Source organism: Miniopterus schreibersii (assembly GCF_964146895.1).
Source record: "Miniopterus schreibersii genome assembly, chromosome: 2".
Classification (NCBI taxonomy): Eukaryota; Metazoa; Chordata; class Mammalia; order Chiroptera; family Miniopteridae; genus Miniopterus; species Miniopterus schreibersii.
In genome coordinates, this window is record NC_138102.1 from 180,666,696 (window position 1) to 180,687,750 (window position 21,055).

General features: G+C 51.5%; 1 protein-coding gene across 3 annotated transcripts; it reads right to left on the minus strand.

The window, feature by feature from the left end:
- Positions 1 to 6,456: 6,456 nt before the first annotated feature.
- Positions 6,457 to 17,331, minus strand: ANKRD54 (ankyrin repeat domain 54). 3 transcript variants are annotated; one of them, XM_081131005.1, is made up of 9 exons: positions 16,890 to 17,331; positions 15,202 to 15,249; positions 13,669 to 13,767; positions 11,196 to 11,267; positions 10,651 to 10,698; positions 10,449 to 10,573; positions 10,124 to 10,231; positions 9,818 to 9,888; positions 6,457 to 7,462 (listed from the first exon to the last, which is right to left on the minus strand). In XM_081131005.1, the coding sequence occupies exons 1-9, from the start codon at positions 17,212 to 17,214 to the stop codon at positions 7,453 to 7,455; spliced, it is 906 nt and encodes a 301-aa protein (XP_080987131.1). In that variant the 5' UTR covers positions 17,215 to 17,331; the 3' UTR covers positions 6,457 to 7,452. The 3 variants fall into 3 exon arrangements, with proteins under 3 accessions (XP_080987131.1, XP_080987130.1, XP_080987129.1); XM_081131004.1 differs by lacking the exon at positions 6,457 to 7,462 and adding an exon at positions 8,676 to 8,706; XM_081131003.1 differs by lacking the exon at positions 6,457 to 7,462 and adding an exon at positions 8,735 to 9,679.
- Positions 17,332 to 21,055: the final 3,724 nt, after the last annotated feature.

Genomic DNA, 21,055 nt, shown 5'->3' on the forward strand with positions numbered 1-21,055 from the left:
ACCGTGTCGGCCTCCGCTCTGCTGGGTGTCGTCTCGTCTCGTTCCCCTTCCCCCAGGGCCCGGCGCTGCCAGGGGACGCGGCCCAGCCGGAAGCCTTGCGAGGAGCAACGGCCGAGCTGGGGCTCCAGGCCAGGGAACGCCCCTGGCAGGGAAAATGGGTGGGTGCCGCTCAGAGCAGCCCCCCGGACGGCAGCCCCCACACCGGCTCTGGCAGGAGGGCGGGTCCCCGCCCATCCCTCGGACTCCAGCAGCAGCTTCTGAGCCCTGCTTTCTCCACAACCCTTCACCAAGCCTCTTCTCCCTTCCAAGTCCCCTCCTGGGTTACCTAATACTAGCAGCTAATATGGCAAATATTTATTAAGCATTTACTATGTGGAGTTACATTCTTCAACCTAATTATCAAAACAGCTTCGCAGGATCAATATCATTTGTTCCATCTTACAGATGAAGAAATCAATCAGAGAGGTTTGGTGATTTGCCTAAAATCACACAGCTAGTGTTTGGCAGAGGTTGGGTTCAAACCCACTGCAGTTAAACTTCCCAGTGGACCCTCCTCCTCCACCTCTGAGGCCTCTGCTCTCAGTTTCCATGGTTTCCAAGGTTTTTTTCCGCTTTCTGGTTTTGCATCAGCCCTCTTTCCCAAACCCACAGCTCCCCACATCCTAATCGAATGCCTTGGAAACCTCAGAGAGCTCCCAGTCCCTTTCCTTGGGCAAGTCTGTTTAGATACTCAGGCCAGCAGGTCCTGATGGGCTTCAAGTCCTAGGCCCGTTGCGTGACCCAAGCCCTGGGCGTCACTCCTTAGCCATTTGGTGCTCCTGGCTCTGGAGAGACACTGAACCACACTCGGGTCCCAGCTGGCCTCCCAGCAGCACTGGCTGCCCTGTGGACCCCTCCTTCCCTTTCTCTGCACACAGCTGGGTTAGTTTGTGGCTGTGGAAACCTCCTAATTAACCAATAAATCAGTTTCGGTGGTTGCAGAGCTGACCACTTCCCCCCCTCCCTCACCACTCGCCAATAACGTTGATCAGCCTCTGAGCCCAGCCCGGACCTTTTGGCCTCTGGCCTCCTGTCTCCCCAACGCGCCTTCTGGCTGCTAGGCACCCCGGGAGGGCCACTCCCTGACAGTAGGCAGCTGCTGAGTCCTGGTCACTGCCTGCCACCTGCCACAGACCCAGGGCTCAGAGTGGCAGTCATCCTTCACAGGGGGAGGCAAAGACCCAGCTGGCCCAGCACAGGGGCCTGACACCTGGTCCAGTGTTCTTCCTCCCACGCTGCCAGTTTCCACGCTGCCGCAGGCCACAGCAGCGGGAGTGCTTCCTGGAGGGCAGCAGGTGCGATGCTGCCGGTTTCCACAGCACCCAGCATGGCATCTTCCTCCCTGTGGCCTCACTCACACCTCCACTGGCTCACTCTGGCCTCATGACAACCCTGGCAGGCAAGGAATGTTACTTCCATTCTCAGAATGCATAAGCTGAGGCTCAAGGAGGAGCTACCAGAGCCAAGTAGCAAATTCAAGGCAGAGCTGGTATCCTAACGGGCCCAGGGATGGCTCCCACAGAGCCCAGGCAGCGTGGGGAAAACCTCTACCAGCATCTGACGAAGTTCGCTGCATGACAATGGTGAGTGCCTGCAAAGGAAGAGGGAACAAAATCTCCCAGCTGCGCTGCTGCTCTTCCACAGTCACATCTGTAGGCACGGACAGGTGACCGGCTGGGTAAGGTTCCATCTAGGACAGGCAAGAGACACGCTCACCCAGCCATGAAACCCCAGGCCCGGGGAGGGGTTGGTCAGTGGAAACCCTCCACATTGGCCTGGGTCTCTGCTCAACAGCGGACAGTTCTACAGCTTAGGCTTCGGGCTGGACTTTGACACCTCCTACTTTTAATTTTGTTAAATTGATATTTAGAGAGAAAAGGGGGGGGGGGTGGAGAGATTGAAACAGATGTGGGAGAGAAATATCAATTGGTTGCCTCCTGTGCATTCCCTGACTGGGATCGAACCAGAAACCTGGGTATGTGCCCTGAACGGGAAGCAAACCTGCCACCTTTTGGTGTACAGGACGACCCTCCAACCAACTGAGCCACACCAGCCGAGGCAAGGCCTCCTACTTCTGAAGTAGGTCTTTTTGGACCATCAGAGCCAAATAAAGAAGCCAGGGGCCCTGATTAATGGAGGGCAGCACAGCCAGGCCCAGGGTAGGCACACAGCAGGCATTTGCTACATGAGGTCAGAGGTGCCAGGGAAGGAAAGACATGACCCACCCGTTCCTTCCTTCCTTCCTTTATCCCCCAAACATTTGAGTGCCTGCCCTAAGCTAGGCCTTCTGGGGAAGACAGATAGCATGAGTTTAACCTGGTCTCTCCCTTCCAGGAGCCAAAACCCAAAAGAAGATAGGACAGCACCGTGTGATGGGGCCGTAAGAGAACACACGGTTCTGAAAGGGCACAGAGGACACTCCTGCCTTCCCAGACAATCCAAGCAGGAGTTCCAGAGAAGGTAGCAATTAATATGCATTTTCCTAGAAAAAGGTGGGAAAGGCCTGCAAGGTGGAGCAACAGCCTGTGCCAAGGAAGGGTACAAGTGGGAGCAATAAGTGGGCTCATGCCACTGAAGCTGGCTGCGTGGGGTCCAGGGAGGCCGGGAGGGTGGGTGCAGTGAGATCACAGGGGCCTCCCAGGCCAGCTGGAGCGCAGGAACTTTCTCCTTCAGGCAGGTGGCGATATCACTGACGGTTTGCAGGAGCGGAGGGGTCCTATCAGATGTGTGGTCAGAAAGCCCCCACAGTTGCAGTGGAGAGACTGGGTGGCACGTGTCAGGCTGGCAGCGAGGAGCCCAATCCAGAGGCTGCTCTGTGAGCCCTTGGCCAGGAAAGCTGCTGCTAAGGGCCTGGCCTGGGATGGGAGATGATTTTTGCTATAGATTTGGCAGGAAGATTGATGGCCTGCTGCTGGGATTGCTTGGGCTTGGCCCCAGAGATGGCCAGGTCTGCTTAGGGGGCTAATGAAATGCTTGGAAGAGCAGATGGTCTCAATACAGCAGGTCCTCAAATAACGTCATTTTGTTCAATGTCGTTTCATTATAACATTGATGAGATGCCATGGAAACTTAACTCTAGTCTATATCAATTACTCTGTAATAAAATGTGTTTCATTGTATGTCATTTCGCTTAAAGTCACAGAGCCTATGGACAATGTTAAGTGAGAACTTGCTGTACTTTGGTTAGGAGAGAGCTGTGAGTCCTGCAGGGCCAGAGGCAGGCAACAGGGGCCGGAGTAAAGGCTAAGTGAGCCCTGGCTGCTGCCCCCAGGGCCCAGGAGAAGCCATCTGACCTGAGCCCCCTTCATGGTCTCAGGCTGGGCCTGGGGTGGCTCGGGGATCCTGGGAAGGAATCCCTATTAGTTGGACGGAGGTTTAAATTCTGAATTCCTTTCACCCTATTTGTGTAAACCTCCTAGGGATGGGCCTGTTGCATTCATGTCTGAGCACCTAGTAGGTACAGGGTTCTTTGCAGGAAAGAAAGACAGAGGCACGTGGGATTGTGGGAGCCCAGGGGAAGGCCCTAAGCCAGCATGGAGAGGCAGAGACGACTTCCCCGAGTAGCTGTTGCCAGAGCCAGTCCTGAAGTGGGAGTTAATCAGGGCAGCCGGGGGAGGGGGAGATAGAGCACGGGCATGGCTGCCTGCAGTCAGGCACAGCTCGGCTTGCTGAGGGCCTGGAACAGGGCACATGGGAGCCCCAGCAAGAAGAGGGAGGGGGCAGTCACGAAGGATTCTGTGAATTCTCCTCTGAAACTGAGACTGTACTTTGTCTTGAGGACAATGGTGAGCCACTGAAAGGATTTTTAACTCTTTTTTATCATTTTTAGAGATCGAGGAAGGGAGGGGGAGAGAGAGATGTGAGAGAGAAACATCGATCAGTTGTCTCCCGTATGCACCCCAACCGGGGACCGAATCCCCAACCTAGGTTTGTGCCCTGACTGGGAACCAAACCCACAACTTTTTGGTGCATGGGATGACTCTCCAACTAACTGAGCCACCCGGCCAGGGTAAGCCACTGAAAGGTTTTAAATAAAAGAATGACCCTATCAGATCTACTCTTTAGAGACTTCGGCTGCAAGGCAGGCTTTCCTGGGGAGGGACAGCAGGGAGGGGAGTTAGGAGGCCGGAGTGAGGGCCCAGAGATGAAGATATCTAAGATGCTGTCAGTGGGTGGGGAGACGTGGGGAGATGGGATAGATGAGACAGCCCCTTAGGGGGTACACTTTTCCGGATTTGGTGATTGAACATGGGGGAGGAGAGAGGTATCCCAGAGGACACCCCAGACTTCTGCCTCTGGCTACTGGGGGTGGCAGTGGGGATGACGAGGGTCAGGTTTGAGAGGGAAGATGCTGAGCTCAGTGGGAACATGCTGAGACTGTGGGGCCTGTGGGACGTTGTGAGGGGTGTCCACAGGGCACTGGTGCTGGACACCTACTACCCTTCAGGTCTTGTGCTTGGCCTAGAACGTGTGTCTCGTCTGCTTTAGAGTTTGAAGATGAAAACACTGAGGCCCAGAGAGGTTAAGTAACTTGCCCAAGATCACAGAGCTTGCCAGAAACAGAGCGGGAGGCCTTAGTTCAAGTTTGTCTGATTTCCGTTTCATGGTCTTTAGGGAAGAGAAGAGGCAGGAAGGAGTCGGTTGAGGGGAAGGGAGGAACTTGGATGTGCAAAGGTGAGCCCTCCCACCCCTGTATAGCAACTGCAGTCAGGGCGAAAACTCAGGCCTGGGGAAGGTGGGCGATGTGAGGGCCCTGGCACAGCGATGTTAATCAACCCCTCTCCGTGCCCAAGGCTGGCAGGCACAGCAGCATCTATCAACTTCGAGGTGTGTACCTGCGGACATCAATACCAATTAAGTACCCAAGGCTTCCTATTAATGAACATCAGTTCCTCAGCCCCGATGCAGGGCTCATTTGCGAGCTGCCAGCTGGATCCAAGATGGCCTGTGGCCAGAGGGCCAGGCGATGCAGGCTGCAGTGGTTTCTGGGGTACGGATGAGACTGATTTACTGAGGTATCTGCTTGGTGCCATGCCGTTCCAGTGGCGCAGGCTCAGTGGAGGTGTGAGACTGAAGCAGGAGGTGGGGTGGTGAGGAAGGGCTGAGTACCTGGGGATGCTCTGGACGGCGGTGCTGGGGAGGGCGTTGGCCTGGGCATTGGGTGTACCTGCCAGGTCAACTCAGAGAGTTGGCATAGTGCAGGGGTCAAGGTGGACTTTGAGCCACACTGTTGGGTTGGAATCCTGGCTCCTGCACTTCCCGGCTCTGACCCCCCTGAGCCTCAGTGGCCTGCAGACCTGAGCTCTCTGTCCAAGCTGGACCCCATCGGAGGCACACTGCTCACGCTGCTGCCAACCATATGTGAGGTTTCAAGGGCTCCGCAGGCAGATCCTGGTGTCCAGCTGAGGAGGCAGGATTCACCTGCCTCTGCCCCCCTGGATGTGCTGACTGGCAAGTGCTTCTGTAGCACATGGCATCCTCCTGGGCTTCCAAAGTGGGAGAGTTACCAGGCTGGCATAGGCCAGTCATAGGGACAAGAGAACACTGGTCTGGGGTTTCAGGCAGGACTCTTGCTTCCCTGAGCATGTTTCCTCATCTGTAAAGTGAGCTGGCCACCTCTTCCTGCAGGCACTGAGGCCTTGGTGTCAGCTGGCGAGCTAGCATCAGGGCGTTGGGCTGGAATGCCCTTTGGGCCCCATAGCTGGTGGAGAGCCACGGTCTTTGTTGGGGTGACTCAGGCATCAGTCCAGCTTCCTGATCTCCTACCCCTGGCTTGGGCTCAGCATCTGAAGCAGTCTAGGGAGCAGGCATCCCTGGTGGGGACAGGGACTTTCTCCCAGAGGGGCTTTTCCCCAGAGCTCATGGTGCCTGCTCTGGGTGAGGGCACATATGACCTCCACTTGGAGGTGACAGCCTCAGCTGGTTTCTGTTACCGTCAGACCTCAGGACTTCTGTTGCCTGGTCTCACCTCCTCTCTGGCCAGCCAGTCACCCTCAGCCAGCTCTCAGACTACCTCTGGAGGCCTGTTAATAGTGGAGGCAGCCACCAAAGAGCAGCACGGATCACTCCAGGCTCAGCTCAGCCCCCCCACTGTCTCCTGCTGTCCTTTCTCTTCTCCCCAGTGACCAGGCACATGCCTTGTCCACCAAGCACACTATAACCTGTGCTAAGTGAGGAAAGGGCCGGACCCTCCTGTGCCTGAGGCTGGTCACGGAGACGGAGACTCACTCAGTAAGGCCTATGGATTCCTACTGACTGGGTCCCAGAGACTGGAGACATTGGCACTTTGGAAACGTTGGCAGAGATTATGCTAGACCTGGGCTGAGCCCCACGCACCAGCTATCTGACCTCAAGCAAATTTCTTTCTTTCTCCTAGCCTTGATTTTCTGTGTCTGTAAAATAGTGGGAGCAATACTGTTGGCTACCTCACATTTTATTGCAAATACTAAATCAACGAACTTGTATGAAGGGCCTGCCAGCACACAGTAGGAGCTCAATGAATGTGGCCGCCCTGCATTTTAGGACACTGCTTCAGAGGCAGCTTAATTTCAGGCCTGGTGGAAACCGTATGAGCCTGGAGTGGATCCAGGGTCCAGCCTAGCTGCCTGGTTGGGTGGCCCTAGCAGTCTTGCACTTTCTCACCCACCAAAGGCAGCAGCAAGGCCAGTTATCTCACAGGATGGCCGAGAGAACCTGTGAATCTTCTCCTCCGAGCACTTCCCACAGTTCGCCAGGAGCCATGTCCGGCAGAGATTTTGTCCTTTGGTCCACTATGTTCCCACCCAGAGCAATGCCTGGTGCACAGCAAGTGCTCAGTATTTCTAACATGAACAAATGTGAGGTATGAAGCAAAGGACCCTCCCAGAGGGTGAAATCAACAAAGATGGATTTCTTCTTCCTGCCCCCACTCCTCACCCCCTCCCTGCGTCCCCCCCCAAATTCAGTAATTCCTGGAACAGCTAGTAACAGAACTAACTCCTGTGTGGGCAACCTCTGTGGAGTTCCCCCTCCTGCCCCCTGCCCAGCCCAGACAGCTCAGGGTCCACTGTGTGCTTTCTGACTCACTCCAATGTCTGGCACTGAACTGAACTGGCTGGCTCTTTGCAGAATTGGGGTTGCAGGGTAAACCCTGGTAGGAAATAAGGCGAGGCAGATTGTCTCGCTGCCTCACTGTCTGGCAAGTATCTGATGATTGGCCTATAAGCCACCTTCATCTCTGTTCACTGTCTCCATGGCCAGGGAGGGAGTTGACAATGACCCTTTCGCTTGCCCTAGCAGCCTGTTCTCATGGTTACTTGGCTGCAGGGCTGGGGTGGATGGCTGGGCACCACTGGGATGGAGAATGTCGATTTCCAGGTGCAGATGGTTTGGTCCAGGCCAGGGACTTGTTGGGAGTCAGCCAGTGATTCTGTGTCAAGCTGCCCTGGAAACACACATAGTCATCTCAGGGCAGCGTCACATCTCAGCATGCCCCACCCCTCAGCTCTGCCAGCACAAAGCAGCCTGCCCTAGGGGATAACGGGCCCCAGAAGGGCCCAGATAGTCCTCAGGATGTCCTAGGCAGGTCCCTCACCTATCTGTTCCCAGAGTCTACAGCAGGAGCCCCTAACCTCTTCTGAGTGTGGACCCTGTTGAGAATGAAATCTATGGACCCTTTTATCAGAAACACACTGTACACAAAATCTTGCATAGTGTCAGAGGGTTTGTACGTCTCTAAGGGCCCGTTAATTGAACCCCGTAGACCTGAGTTGAGAAACCTTGCCTCCACTCTCTCCAGGGTGATTGACCCTGGGGGTGTGGTGGGGGGAGGCCCAGAGAAACAGGTCCCGAGAAAAGGGGCCCACCTGTTTGAAGTCCACTCCCACCTGCCCCTGCCTCTCCACTGCCAGGACTCTTCCCTGTCCGGCTCCTGCTGGGGCCATGGTCAAGGAAGGCTGTGTCCAGGCACAGGCCCCAGCAGAGTCCCTGTAGAAACGGAAGCTCAACTGAGGCCACTGGGCCTGAGTGGGCAGGCTCACTTGGAGGGAACTAATAACATGGACAGAAAGGGAGAAAAGCCGCCCCGCCCCCTGCACCTCTCCTCGCTCACTTCACTCACCCAGTCAGCTGGCAGCCACCACTCACAGCAGCAGCAACCTGAGGTCCATGGAAACAGCTTACTGCTTCCTCTGCCTCCCACCCTGTCTCAGGGCCACCACACTTTCCCCTCCTCAACCCTGCCACCTGGTGGAGCTTTCGGCTTCCCCTCTCACAGGGTACTGGAGGCAGCCCGGGCCCCTGTATCTCATACCCACAGAGAGACACTTTTTTCTTCAGGGTCTGGGGTGTAAGCGGGGTTCCATGAGTTTAATTCAGACCTGAGCAAGCTGGGATTTGGGGAACAAGCTCCTGTCCTCTGAAAAGGAGCCAGAATTCCAATTTGGTGGGAGGGAACATGGGGCAGAGCCAGAGTGGACATGACTGATGACCCGGAACAAACCTGCCTTTACACTGTAGTCAAATGCCTCGCATCCCTTCGGCCTTCCTCTGTGGCAGATCCCTGCCACGAGGGGGCGCTGTCTTTTGAGTGTCCATGGCCCACAACAAAGGAAATGTCTGCTCCTGCTGCAGTGGGAGTGGGAACCTCCTTTCCAGTGAGTTTTGAGCTTTTTCTAGTATATTAGTTTCCTGTTGCAACAAATTACCACAAACTTAGTGGCTTAAAACAACACAAATTTATTCTTACAGTTCGGATGGTCATAATTCTAAAATAGTCTGACTGGGCTAAAGCCAAGGTGCCGACAGGACTGGTTCCTTCTGGCAGTTGTGAGGGGAGAACGCCTTCCTTGCCTTTTCTAGCTTTGGGAGGCCACCTGCATTCCTTGGCTTGTGACCCCTCCTCACATGACTCCAGCTTTTGCTTCCATTACCGTATTCCCTACTTCCCCTCTGACCACCTCCCTCTCAGGGTCCCTGTGATCACATCAGGCCCACCTGGACTATCAGGATAAGCGCCTGTCTAAAGATCCTTGACTTACAGCATCTGCACAGTCCCTTTTGCCATAAGAGGTCACGCTCACAGATTCCTGGGATTAGAACATGGACATCTTGGGGGCCACTATTCAGCGTACTCCAACTAGGCGACAGAATTGCTATGCCCTCCTGGTGCTTCAGTGATTGGGAGAAAAAGGGTTGGGGTTTTCTGCTCTGGGTTCAGCAGGGCCCTTCCTAACCTTGTATTTCTAGGGTCTAGGCTTTACCAACCCTCTCATTTCAACCAGAGAAACTCACAGTAGTGTTCCCTTGAAAGTCAGGTGCCAAGTCTAAATCTAAGTGCTGGTGAGAGGGGCAGGGCCAGCCAAGAAGCCCCCTATGCCCAAGACCACCTGCCCTAAGCCCGTACCCTGCTGGCTGCAACAAGTCCATGTGTGGGTCCACTGGTAACCATGACTGGGAAGGGACACAGAGAAGGGTGTGGGGCCTGCTGAGGGTTCCAGGGAGACCACGGGATGAGTGAGCCCTGCTAGGACGGTGCACGTCGGCTGGAGCTGAGGTGTGGCTGCAGAAGCTGGGGGCTGTGGTCCCAGCCCACAGAGATGATGGAGACCATGGCTGGGAGAGGCTCTGAGGTCGGTGAGAGAGCATCTCTGGCCCACAGCATCTGGGGGTGAGGATGAGGGCCTCCCAGACAAGTGCAGCTCCAAAGTCCCAGGTGTCAGTCTTTTCTTTGTAATGAGAGCACGTGGGCAGGTTGGGCAGGGGCAGGGTGGGAAGGCAGGGAGCCAGCCCCTCTTGCTACCTTTTCTCCATGTTCTGCATCTGCAAGCTGAGGGAGGTGAAGCTGGCCAGGAGGTCGGTCACCTCATCCACCTGCGGGACAAGATGAGGCTCTGTCACAGGTCCCAGGATAAGCCTGGTCTCCTTCCCAATACCACAGGCCTGGCGGGCAGGCTTCCCAAGGCATGTGGTGGCTTTGCTGTGACTATGGAACAGCTGCCCAAGGGTTAATCCTCAAAAGCAGGTGGTATCAGACCACCCCAGAGAGAAGGGCCACCAGCAGCTTCAAAGGAAGTGGGCAGAGGCTTTGAGGTGCACAGCAGCTCACCTGCTCTCTGGTGCTAGTCATCTGGAGGCGGGTGCACAGGTCATCCAGCCGTTCCCGCTGCTCATGCCGCCCTAGGCGCTCCAGGTACTCCCTTAGCATCTGGATGATCTGAAAAGAGAGCGTGGGCTGGGCTGTGGGGTCCCAGCTAGGAGGCACAGAGAGGCCTGCTGCTGCCGCCAAGAGGCAGAGTACAGCAGGCGCCAACTGGGGTCAGTGTGAAGCGACCTGGGAGCCCTGGTGCTGGAGGTGAGGGTGTCTGTGGTGAGGGCAGCACCTGTCTAGTGCTTGCTCGGTGCCATGGGCTCAGCATGAGAGGGGCCCTTACCTGCTTCACCTCCAGCCGCACAGCCTCCAGGCACTGGGAGTGGCCTTCCTGCAGGATGCTCAGCTTTGACTTGGCCAAGTGCAGGGGCGTGCGGCCAGCGCGGTCCAGGGCATCCACACGGGCCCCTGTGGGAGGAGGCAGAGGTGAGCATGCTGAGGGTGAGGGTGAGAGAGAGGAGGGAGAAGGGGAAGGTACTACATACCTCCTCGGAGCAGTGTGGTGATGACAGGAACATGGTTGGTGCAGGCCGCTGCGGAAGAACAGGGATTTAAAAGTGCAGGAGTGCCAGGGCTGAGCCCTGTACGCCTGCTGGAGGGAGCAGGGCTGTGCCTCTGAGTGTGCCTGGTCAGGTCATGCCGCCTGAGAAGGCATCACCAAGGCGGCAACTCAGTGGGACTCAGCAATCAAGTCTGGCTCCCTCCCTGTACCACTGGGGAAACTGAGGCTTGGAGATGGTACCTGCCTCACGTGAGCTACGGTGTGAGTCAGCCACAGGGCAGGAACCAGCTGGTCTCACCTCTCCTAGCAGAGCTGCCGCTGAGCCAATTTAGGTTGCTACATCAGCTCTGCTCAGGGCACAGCCAACTAGTGGTGGATAGGGAAATCCCTGGTGCACACACTGGGGGCTAAGGCTCTCCCTAGATGATAGGAGATCCTGCCTGGAGCCTGCAGGACCCCAGGCTCTTCATCAAAGGAGCCTGTCTGTGCTGCAGAAAAGGGTGTCTTGGCAGCTTTTCAGGCACTTACCCAGGTGCAGTGGCGTGTTCCCCAGCCCATCTCGCTGATTGGGATCGGCCCCATGGTCCAGAAGCAGCTGCACTGGAAATGGGAAAAACCCAAGAGGAGCTGTCAGAGGCTTCTATGGACTGGACCCTGACCCCTAATCTAGCTAAAGAGGCTCACTCAAAGTGTGGACACGGAAAGGAAACACAGTCCCTTACATTGTTTCATTCACTCACTCACTCACTCACTCACTCACTCACTCACTCACTCACTCACACAGTTCACATGCGGGACTCTGAGGGCCCGGAACTGAGGGTGCCAGGAGGGTCTCCTGGCCTATGCAGGTGTTACAGAACTGAGAGTTTAAGAGTTAAAGAAAGCTCTTCCAACAGTAGTGGCTACTAGGGAAGATTCTCAGGAGCATGTTCTGCTCCTTTCACAGCCAAGTACCACAGTGGGAATTAGACAAATGGATGATGCTGAGTACCCCTTCCTTGAGGGTCTCTAGGCCACCTCAAGGGTGGGCTGTGGGATCAGCAGGGCTCAACTATCCAGACAAATGTGCAGGCAAACTGACTCATAGTGGGGGCCAGGCTGAGTGTCACATCATATACAGAAACTAATTCAAGAGGGGCCACAGACCTAAAAATGAACGCTCAGCCAGGCTTGTAAAAGAAAACAGGAAACTATCTTCATGATCTTGGGATAGGCAAAGATTTCTTAGATAGGTCATAAAAATACTAACCATATAAAAGAAAAAGATTGATAAATTAAAATTTATAAGAACTTGTAGTCATCAAAGGACACCATTTAGAAAATAAAAGGCAAGATCAGGAAAGGTAAGTCATTTGTACTTGATAAATGACTTATAACCAGAATACATTGGCCTGGTAGCTCAGTTGGTAAGAGCTTCATCCAGACACGGCACCAAGGCTGCATCCAGTCAGGGCACAAATAAGAAGCAACCAATGAATGCATAAAGAAGTGGAAAAACAAATGTTTCTCTCTGTCTCTCTCTAAAATCAATCAAATTTTTTTTTTTAAAGGATATATAAAGAATTTCTACAAATCAATAAAAGATAGGCAACTTGCTAAAAAAAGAATAGACAAGACTTGAACAGATACTCCACAAAAGAGGACATAAAAATGTCCAGTAAATACATGAAGATGTGCTTGACATTACTGGCTGTCAAAGAAATGCAAACTAAACCACAATGAGATACCACTGTATCAAAATTAAAAAGAGACAATACCAAGTACTGGCAAGAATGTGCGAATATCTGGAACTCTCTTGCAATGCTGGTGGTAGTGTGTATTGGCACCACCACCTTGGAAGAAGTTTGGTAGTACCTACTAAAGCTAAATGTATGCATACCCGTGACCCAACAGTTTCATTCCTGGGTTTGTATCTAATGTAGATAAGTGTTTACATCCACCAAGCCACATGTATAAGAATGTTCATAGCAGCTTTATTCATAATAGCCCAAAACTGAGAAGAACACAAACGCCCATCAATAGTAGAGTGGGTGAACTGTCATACATCACACAATGAAATACTACCCAGCAATAAGAAAGAACATACAACACTTAGAAATGATTCTCAAGGATATAAATTTTTAAAATCCTCCCTGAGGATATGTTTTTATTGATTTTAGAAAGAGAGGAAGGAGAGAGAGAGAGAGAGATCAATTTGTTGTTTCCTGTACATGCCCTGACTGGGAAGTGAACCCACAACCTTTTGGTGTATAGGACAATGCTCCAAATGAGCCACCCGGTCAGGGAAAGGATATAATTTTGAGTGAAAAAAGTCAAGACACAAAAGAGTACATACTCTATGCCTCCATTTATGTGAAATTCAAAAACAGGCAAAACTAACAGGTCCATATGGGGTTAAGAACTGGGTGGGGCAGTCAGGCTGTGGGGTTCTGAAAATATTCGATGTGAAATATTCTAAGTCACCCTGGCTGGTGTGGCTCAGTTGGTTGGAGTGCCGTCTGTGCACCGAAGGGTTGTGGTTTCGATCCCTGGTGGGGGCACATGTGGAAAGCAACCGATTGATATGTCTCTCACATCAATGTTTTCTCTCTCTCTTCCTCTCCCTTCTTCTTTCTCTAGAATTACTGAAAAACATATTTTAGGGTGAAGAAAAAAGATTCTATGTCTCGATCCTGGCAGTGGTTACACCAGTGTAGACATACAGAAAGTTCACTGTTTATAAGTTACACCACACCCAAAAAAGGCTCCTAAAAAAAGGACTGCCCCACTGCTGCTCTTGGCTCTGAGTAAATGTGGCCTGAATGTCTTCAAGGACTGGCCCCAGCCTCGGAGGCAATCATAGTCTTTCCCCAGGTTAACCCTTCCCCCAGTCTGGCAGTGCCAGACCCACAGGCTCAGGGAGTGAGAGGAGTGGGCACCTCCCCTGGCTGTACAGACAGCAGATCTTCTGCAGAGATGCTACTTGTCCAGCCGCGCCCTCTTCTCCCACTATAGGACTCACCGATTTGATCGTTGCCGTTGCAGGAGGCGAAGTGTAGAGCTGTGCGGCCCTTGTCATCTGCCGCACAGGGATCTGCCCCATCTTCCAGCAGCTGCTGCACTGGTACCACCAAGACAGAGGGCAGCGGGGGAAAGAGTGGCAGTGTTAGCTATGCTGCAGTCCCAGGGGACGGAGAGGGATGCTCGGGGCCCTTCCAGGCAAGCCATGGTGATGCACAGGAGAGCCTGTTCCTCCTGGATACTTGCCCCACGGGGACTGCCATGATAGGGGCTTGTTCTCCTGAGAGCACACTGATAGCCACAGATTCTGGGTGCTCAAACTATTTGTCTAGGGACAGGACATCGTAGAAGGATCCTGGCCCTTAAAGTCAGGAATTCTAGAGTCACAGAAATCCCCAGCACAGACTGGCCCCAAACCACTACCTGAATTTTGATACACACCCACTCCAGCTGGACACAGCTGCCCAAGCTGTTGGTCAATGCTTACTTTGCGCCCAGGAGGCAGCCCTTTAGAGTGGACAGAGCACAGGTTCTGGAGCCACACAGACTAAATCCCAGGTTAAGCTAAGCTAAAAAGAATGAAGTACATTGCCAGTAGCATGGGGCAGTGGAAAGAGCTGGGCTGGGAGTAAGATTTGAGCCCCAATGAACCACCAAATGGGAGTAATCTCTTCCCTGCCAAGCTCCAGAGCTGCTGTGGTGAGAATAATGAATGTGAAATTCCTTCTCTGAAAAGTACGGAGCCATTACAAAATGTGAGGCATTATGTGTTACATGCACAAGTCCAACTAAAATGTAGAAATTGCTGCCCACTTGAGGTAAGCAGAAGAAGGGCTCCCAAAGATGACATGCCCTTATACATTTGTGTTGTTTATACCACTATGTTTGTGGTAATTTGCTGCAGCAGCCATAGGAACGAACGGACCACTTTCCCCTAATTCCCAGAAAGAATTAATTGGATAAAATTAACTTTTTTCCTCTAACTTGTCCTTGTACCTTTGATACTGCTACTGCCCTATCAGCTAGTGAATGCTAGAGAGCAATGACAAAAAAACCAGGGTGGTGTCCTGCTAGAAGCCCCTCCCATGCTGTCTAGATGTCCTGCCAAAAAATAAGTTTGAGAACCAGTGACCCAGCTACCACAAAGGTGTAGTGAACAGCTGAAGGTGGTTGCTCTGTGCAGATGGTCGCTCTCCTGGCAGCTAAAATTGACTGTTCGTTCCCAAAAGTCTAATCTGTTGGGTGTCAGGGATACAAAAGCAGGCGTGGTCCCCACCATCAAGGAGTCCACAGGGTGATAAACCCTTAGACATCAGGAAGTTTACGGTGACAGGGAAGCATGGGAACAGTGAGCACCTTCGCCAGACAAATCTTCTGCAAGATGACTGCAAGTAATACAATAACTACAGTAAGCATGGTCCACGGGTGAGCTGTCAGACTGAATGAATTCAAGCACCATCTTCCCAGGTATTGGTTACCTGGATTTCTCCTTCCCTAACCATCCCACGGAGCTGGATCAGCTTTGCACACTCACCTGTTTCCACATCGTTGGCATTGGCCGAGTCCCTCAGCCTCTTCAGAGCTGTGAAGAGAGCAAGAGTGCAGGTTAAAAAAACACACAACAGCAGCAGCCATGAGGAAGCAGAAAGTGGACGGCTTCCTAGTTAACCCATCATTCAGCCACAGTAGCACCTAGAGGGAAAGAAAGGTGCCAGGATACAAGAGCCACTACCCGGAACAAGGAGAAACTTGAAATGTGGCACAACTAGTGCAAAAGTCACATTCTGTTGCAAATCCTCCAAGGCCTTTGGAGCCAGAGCCAGATCTTGAATCTGCCACTTGTAGTAGCTGGGTGACTTAAGCGGGTTAGTTAACCCAGCTCAGGTCTATCATTCACAAAACAAGGTCGAGCCCTGTCCTGACAGCCCTGAGTTGTTGCAAAGACAAAATGAGATGTTTACATGGAAGCTCTCTGTGAACAGGTTACACAGAGAGTCTTATATTCTCCTTCAAAATAGGCCATTCCCAAATGACTTACTTAAATCTGGTAATTCCTCAGCAGAAGCATCTTCTTCAATGAAACTACCTCTATATAAGAGGCTAATAAGAAGCAATGCCAACTCAAAAATTGCAACTCAGATACATAATAATTCCTTATATTCATAGAGTACTTTGTGGATTATATACTACTCTCAAATTCTCATTTAATCTTTATAACATCACTGGACATAAGTGGGATCACACGGACAGTACTAGAAGGAACCCTAAAAGTCTCCATTCTTGTATCTTTCAGGGCGTTGGTTTCCATGTCACCCACAAATTGTAAAGACCATATGGCAGACCTATCAGAGCAGGAGTTTGTCTGGTAGAGCTCTAGCTACGTGACTTGGAGCAATGTACTTTCTCCGAGCCTGTTTCCTCTTCCATAAAATGGGATCAGTATCTGAATCTCAATGAGTTATTACCGTGAGGATTAGAAATGATCACAACAGCCGGGCCGGGCGTGGCTCAGCAGTTGAGCATAGACCTAGGATCCAGGAGGTAGGGGTTCGATTCCCGGTCAGGGCACTTGCCTGGGTTGCGGGCTAGGTAGCCAATCAATGACTCTCTCATCATTGATGTTTCTATCTCTCTCTCTCCCCCTCCTTTCCTCTCTCTGAAATCAATAGAGATGTGTTAAAAAAAAAAAAAAGAAAGAAATGATCACAACAGTGTTTGGCACACAACAAAAGCAGATTAATAGCTATACATGCATTACCTTACTTAACTTTCCCCAAATCTCTGTAAAGCAGGTACTGTACTCATTTTACAGATGAGAAAACTAAGGCTGAATGAGGCAGAGGAACCCAAGCCAGGCCTGCGCACTGAAACAAGCTGGTAGGACTTGGCTATAGGCTCTGGCCGCCCCTCTCTGATAGTAAAAGTATTCCGCAGTACCCCACTTTCTTATCTACTAATAAACACCTGGAGTCATGGAAAGTTTCTATTCAGGAATTATCAAGTGTGAAAAGCCTAGGATGACTGGCTCTGAGCAGGAAGAGTATTTTTTCTTCACATCCATGGTCCTTAGCAGACATACGTAATAATTATTACTACCGAAAGGAGATTCGGGGGTCACTCTGGGCCCTCAGATCGGACGTCCGAGGGCTCCAGCCGGTCGGGCCCGGGGAGAGCCCGGGGGCCGGTCCCGGCGGAGGGCGCCCCGCCTCCCGCGCTCCTCACCGTGCACCTCCTTGCCCAGCGGCCCGAAGCGGCGGTGGGGCCTGGCGGCGCGCCTCAGCCGGCCGGCGGGGATCTTGCAGAGCAGCTCCTCGCGGGGCTCCGAGTCCTGCTGCCACAGGACGTGGAGGTAGCGCAGCGGAGAGTGGGCCCCGCCCGACGCCCGGCCCGGGAGGCCCGCGCCGCGGCCCAGCGCCGACCCGAAGTCGGCGAAGGAGAAGAGGCCCTCGGGGCCCGTCAGGGGCTCGGGCGCCACCGCGCACTCGCCATCCGAGCTGGAGCGTCCCGAGCGCGGCTCGTGGTCCGCGCCCCCGGCGGCGGCTGCCATGGCAACAGCTCTGCGCGGGCCTGGCCGCCGGAGCCTCGTTCCCGACCGAGGAACCGACCCGCTCCCCTCCTCCCTAAGCCTCGCTGTCAGCGCGCGAGCGGGCGGGCCCGACCTGCAACCACGGCAACCGAGCGGTGCGGGCTGGTGTCGCGAGCCGGAGCGCTCCGAACCAATGGAAACCCTTCCAGCCTAAGCCCCTCCCTCCGACCGGGCGATAGAATTGGTTTCCGGCAGCGTGACTGACAGACATAAAAACCAATCACATTTTTGAAGTGCCAAAGCCCTTGCGGTGCGTCGCTACACCGGGGCCAATAAAACAGATTTAAGACACACTTTTTTTTTTTTTCTATTTCCTCCGTCGGATCACGGGAAAGGTAACGCGCGGAGGCTTTAACCAATCATATTAAGATGCTCTGCAGCCAGTTGCAAAGGAAAGTCAAGAAGCCAAACTTTAGGGAGAGGTAAATAGAGATACATTTTAAGTCAAAGAACGTGAAAAAAGGAATTTCCCACAAGAGCTCAGTGTAAGTGGGAAAATGAGCATATGCTAAAGCTTTGGGCTATCGCCGTGAGCGAGGAGTAAGTTTCTAAATGCGATCGATTCCTTTATTCGGGGTTCTCTCTGTAACCGCAGCGGTGATCACTGATTCACGGAGAATTTTAATTCCACTTCGTTACACCAGAGCGACGCTTGGGTCGGAGCGCCGGCCACCGAGCCGGGTAAACCTCCGTTAGGTGCCGGACGCGGGATCAGACTTCGTTCCGCCGACACGCTCCCGGGGGAGGAGTCAGAGCTGGAAACGGACGTATTCCGCGGGCAGGTAACGATGAGCTTAGCATCGGTGCATCTGGGTGCACGGTTGCGAAAGAATTTTCACAACCCTGCACCCGAGGAAAGAGTGAAGATAAGGAATCTATAAAATGGAGGCACTTTAACCAAGCTGCTAAAATTATTAACATTATGAAGGTCGAGGCGTGAGGAAAGACCCCTAGTGTTCTAACGAGCCTGGTAACTTACTCTTTCCACTTTCCAGTCCTGTGTCAATGCCCGGCCACACATCTGGGCAGACACCGGGCCTCTGATTGCCCCTCCCCCGGGACTCCCACGTCCGGCTTCCTGACCTCTGACTGATAACTACCCTGGGCCAGTCCCAGGGCTAAGAATGCAGGACTGAGAATCCTCAAGAATGTACTTTTCACTGTAAGAACTTTTCTTCCGTTTTTGGAACACTTATGTGTTTTTGCCTAGCTCTGTTCCCAGTTTGTATATTTGAAGACCCTTGAATAAATCTTTATCATTTATTTCCAGCCAAAGCCTCCAGACTTTTCAAATTCGTTCGACATACCCCGCAAACCCTTCGATAAGGTGGACAAGGGGGACCATCCCTATTTTATAGATGCGGAGCTGAGACCAGGGAGATAAGGACCTGTTCATGGATGCCCAGCTTTCTTGGGACTAGGGCTTGTGTCCAGACAAAAGCTCTTCTATCTTATTCAACCAATTAAAATGTAATTTTTCTCTGACAGTTGAAAAGCCCTTTCAGAATTCACAGTGCTCTCAGAACACCAATTGTGAGGCTTCCCACTGTACTATGTAAAGGACATTTTTTGAACTCCTCTGCTCCATAACCGATAAGAACATGTCCCAACTCGACTTGTAGCTAGAAGGAAACAAAGGAAAGAAATAAACATTAAGCCTGTACCACTTACCAAGTGCTTCACATGTACCATTTAGGTTGCCCTCTCAAAGGCCTTAGAAGGTAGATATTATTAGGTCCCTTTGCAAATCAGTAAACTGAGGCCCTGAGATGTATGAATTTTCCAAGGGTACAAGGCTAGAAAGTTGAAGAACTGGGATTTAGACCTTGAAAATCCTCTCTTTCCATCACACTGCTTTTTTTTTTTTTTTTTTAATGAAGAGCCTGCTGGAAACTTGCTTAAACCAGAGAGTTTAAGTGACATCTGGATATTTATACCTCATGCCTGCTGAATGTACCCTGAAATAACTCTATTATTCATCCCTCCTTTTTTCCCATGTAATAACCTCCAAAGTAGTCTTCGTCCCTCCATTCTCTCTTTGCAGCATCCAAGGTGCACGTGCTGCCTAAAGCACAGTTCTCTTCCTGTCTCTAGGACCTGCCTGCTCATTGAGCTCAGCTGACATCCAAACCCTATCCAAGCTCAACACCATTTTCTTCCTCCTACACCAAGAGGGTCTGGTCTTCAAGAAACCTAGTCTACTAATGTGTTTGCATTATCACAAATCTTTTCATTTGATCAGGACCCCTAAACATCTAGAGGTGGCTGCTACTTCTACTAATTTTTAAATCAACTTTGCTGAGGTATAAATTACACAGCCCAGTCTTTTGTACATTTCAAGAACCACTTGTTAGTTTGGATTAGAAGAGTAGGATGTGGGCTGAATATGGACTCAGTTAGGCTCAGCCTGAGGGCTTTAGACTAGAACTTGGGTCTATGAAGTTGTTCTCCCCCATAATTCCTGGCTCAGCAACTGGCACCAACACATTGTAGCTACTTGACTGACTGAATGAACGAATGAACGAGTAAAGATAGTCTAGCCCAGTGGTTAAGACCATCAACTTTGGAACCATAAATATGTGGGGCTATGGCTTTGAGCAAGTGACTTTACCTTTCTAAGCCTCAGTTGCCCCATCTGTAAAATGGAGGTAATAGTGGTACCTAAATCATGTGGTTATTACAGGACCAAATTATATGATATGAGTAAAGCACCTAGAATTGAGGTTGGAACAAAGATTGCTAAAAAAAAAAAAAAAAAAAAAAAGGAGCTATTGTTATAAATAAGGGTAATCCTACACAACAGTGGACATATCACACTGACTTGAACTTGACCTAAGGCTACTATAAGCTTTATATACAAGTCATTTAAATTTGGTCAATCAGTAAATAAAACATGAAGCACTTGGTGGGAGGCAAAGAAAATACCTCTCTTTGTCTTGTGGGAAAAGCTTCTGCCTGGAAATCCAGGGACTTGGGTTCTAAGTCCTGCCTAGCCCAAACTTACCTCGTGATTTGGGGGTGTTTCTTTGGGCCTCAATCTTCCTGTAAGAAGGTTTTGTTCTAGGTCTGATAATGACACTGGCTGAGGCCAGATTCAGCAGGTTGGCTTTCCTTTCATTCTTTCCTTCATCCTGTCTGCTTTTACAGAATTTGAGAGCAGTTTTAACTGGTTGCCAACATTTAAAAATTGAGAGGTTTCACATAAAATTTTGTATTTCCAGATTCTCTTCAAAATGGGAAAGGATGGCAATACAGGACCAGCTCTCCCACATGGCAACAGTTGGCTGGAGCTGCACAGCCACTTTCCCCTTCAGATGGGGAAGGGAATGATGTTCTGGTTTGCCACAGTCCCCTCTGCTCTCTGTTACCTCCACCTTGAGCCCTAAAGGCAGTTGCCATTTACTGTCATACTTGTGCTATTGTTTTCCTAGGTAGAGTTAAAAAGAAATTAGTTATTCCTTGTCTTTATCAAATGTGGAATAATGAAAATGTGTGGAGGGAAATTATCTAATATCTGAAAATGTGATGTGGTGATTATGTGGCTTTTTAATCATGCTGGAGAATTTCTAAAACACCCACATAAGGGACATCTGACTTTTTGGGGAAATTTAACTTTGATGAACAACTGATTAGGATGCAATGATGTTTTATAACTCTGTAAAGTTAGAGGACAACTTGTAGGGAACTGATAAGGTGCAATTGCATGTCTAATGGAAAAGATAACCAACCCCAAAGGTTACTATTTTATTACCCTGTAGGACATGAAAGAAGTTTGGTTCTAACTTAGCAATCATATTTCAGC

Bases quoted from the DNA above. Each gene is read 5' to 3' on its own strand.
- ANKRD54 (XM_081131003.1), bottom strand. From the start codon at position 17,214: ATGGCAGCCGCCGCCGGGGGCGCGGACCACGAGCCGCGCTCGGGACGC. The intron at 11,268-13,668 runs GTGAGTCCTATA...TCCCATTTCCAG, and splicing joins CAACGGCAACGATCAAATCG to TGCAGCTGCTTCTGGACCAT. The intron at 10,232-10,448 runs GTAAGGGCCCCT...CTCTCTTTTCAG, and splicing joins TGCGGCTGGAGGTGAAGCAG to ATCATCCAGATGCTAAGGGA.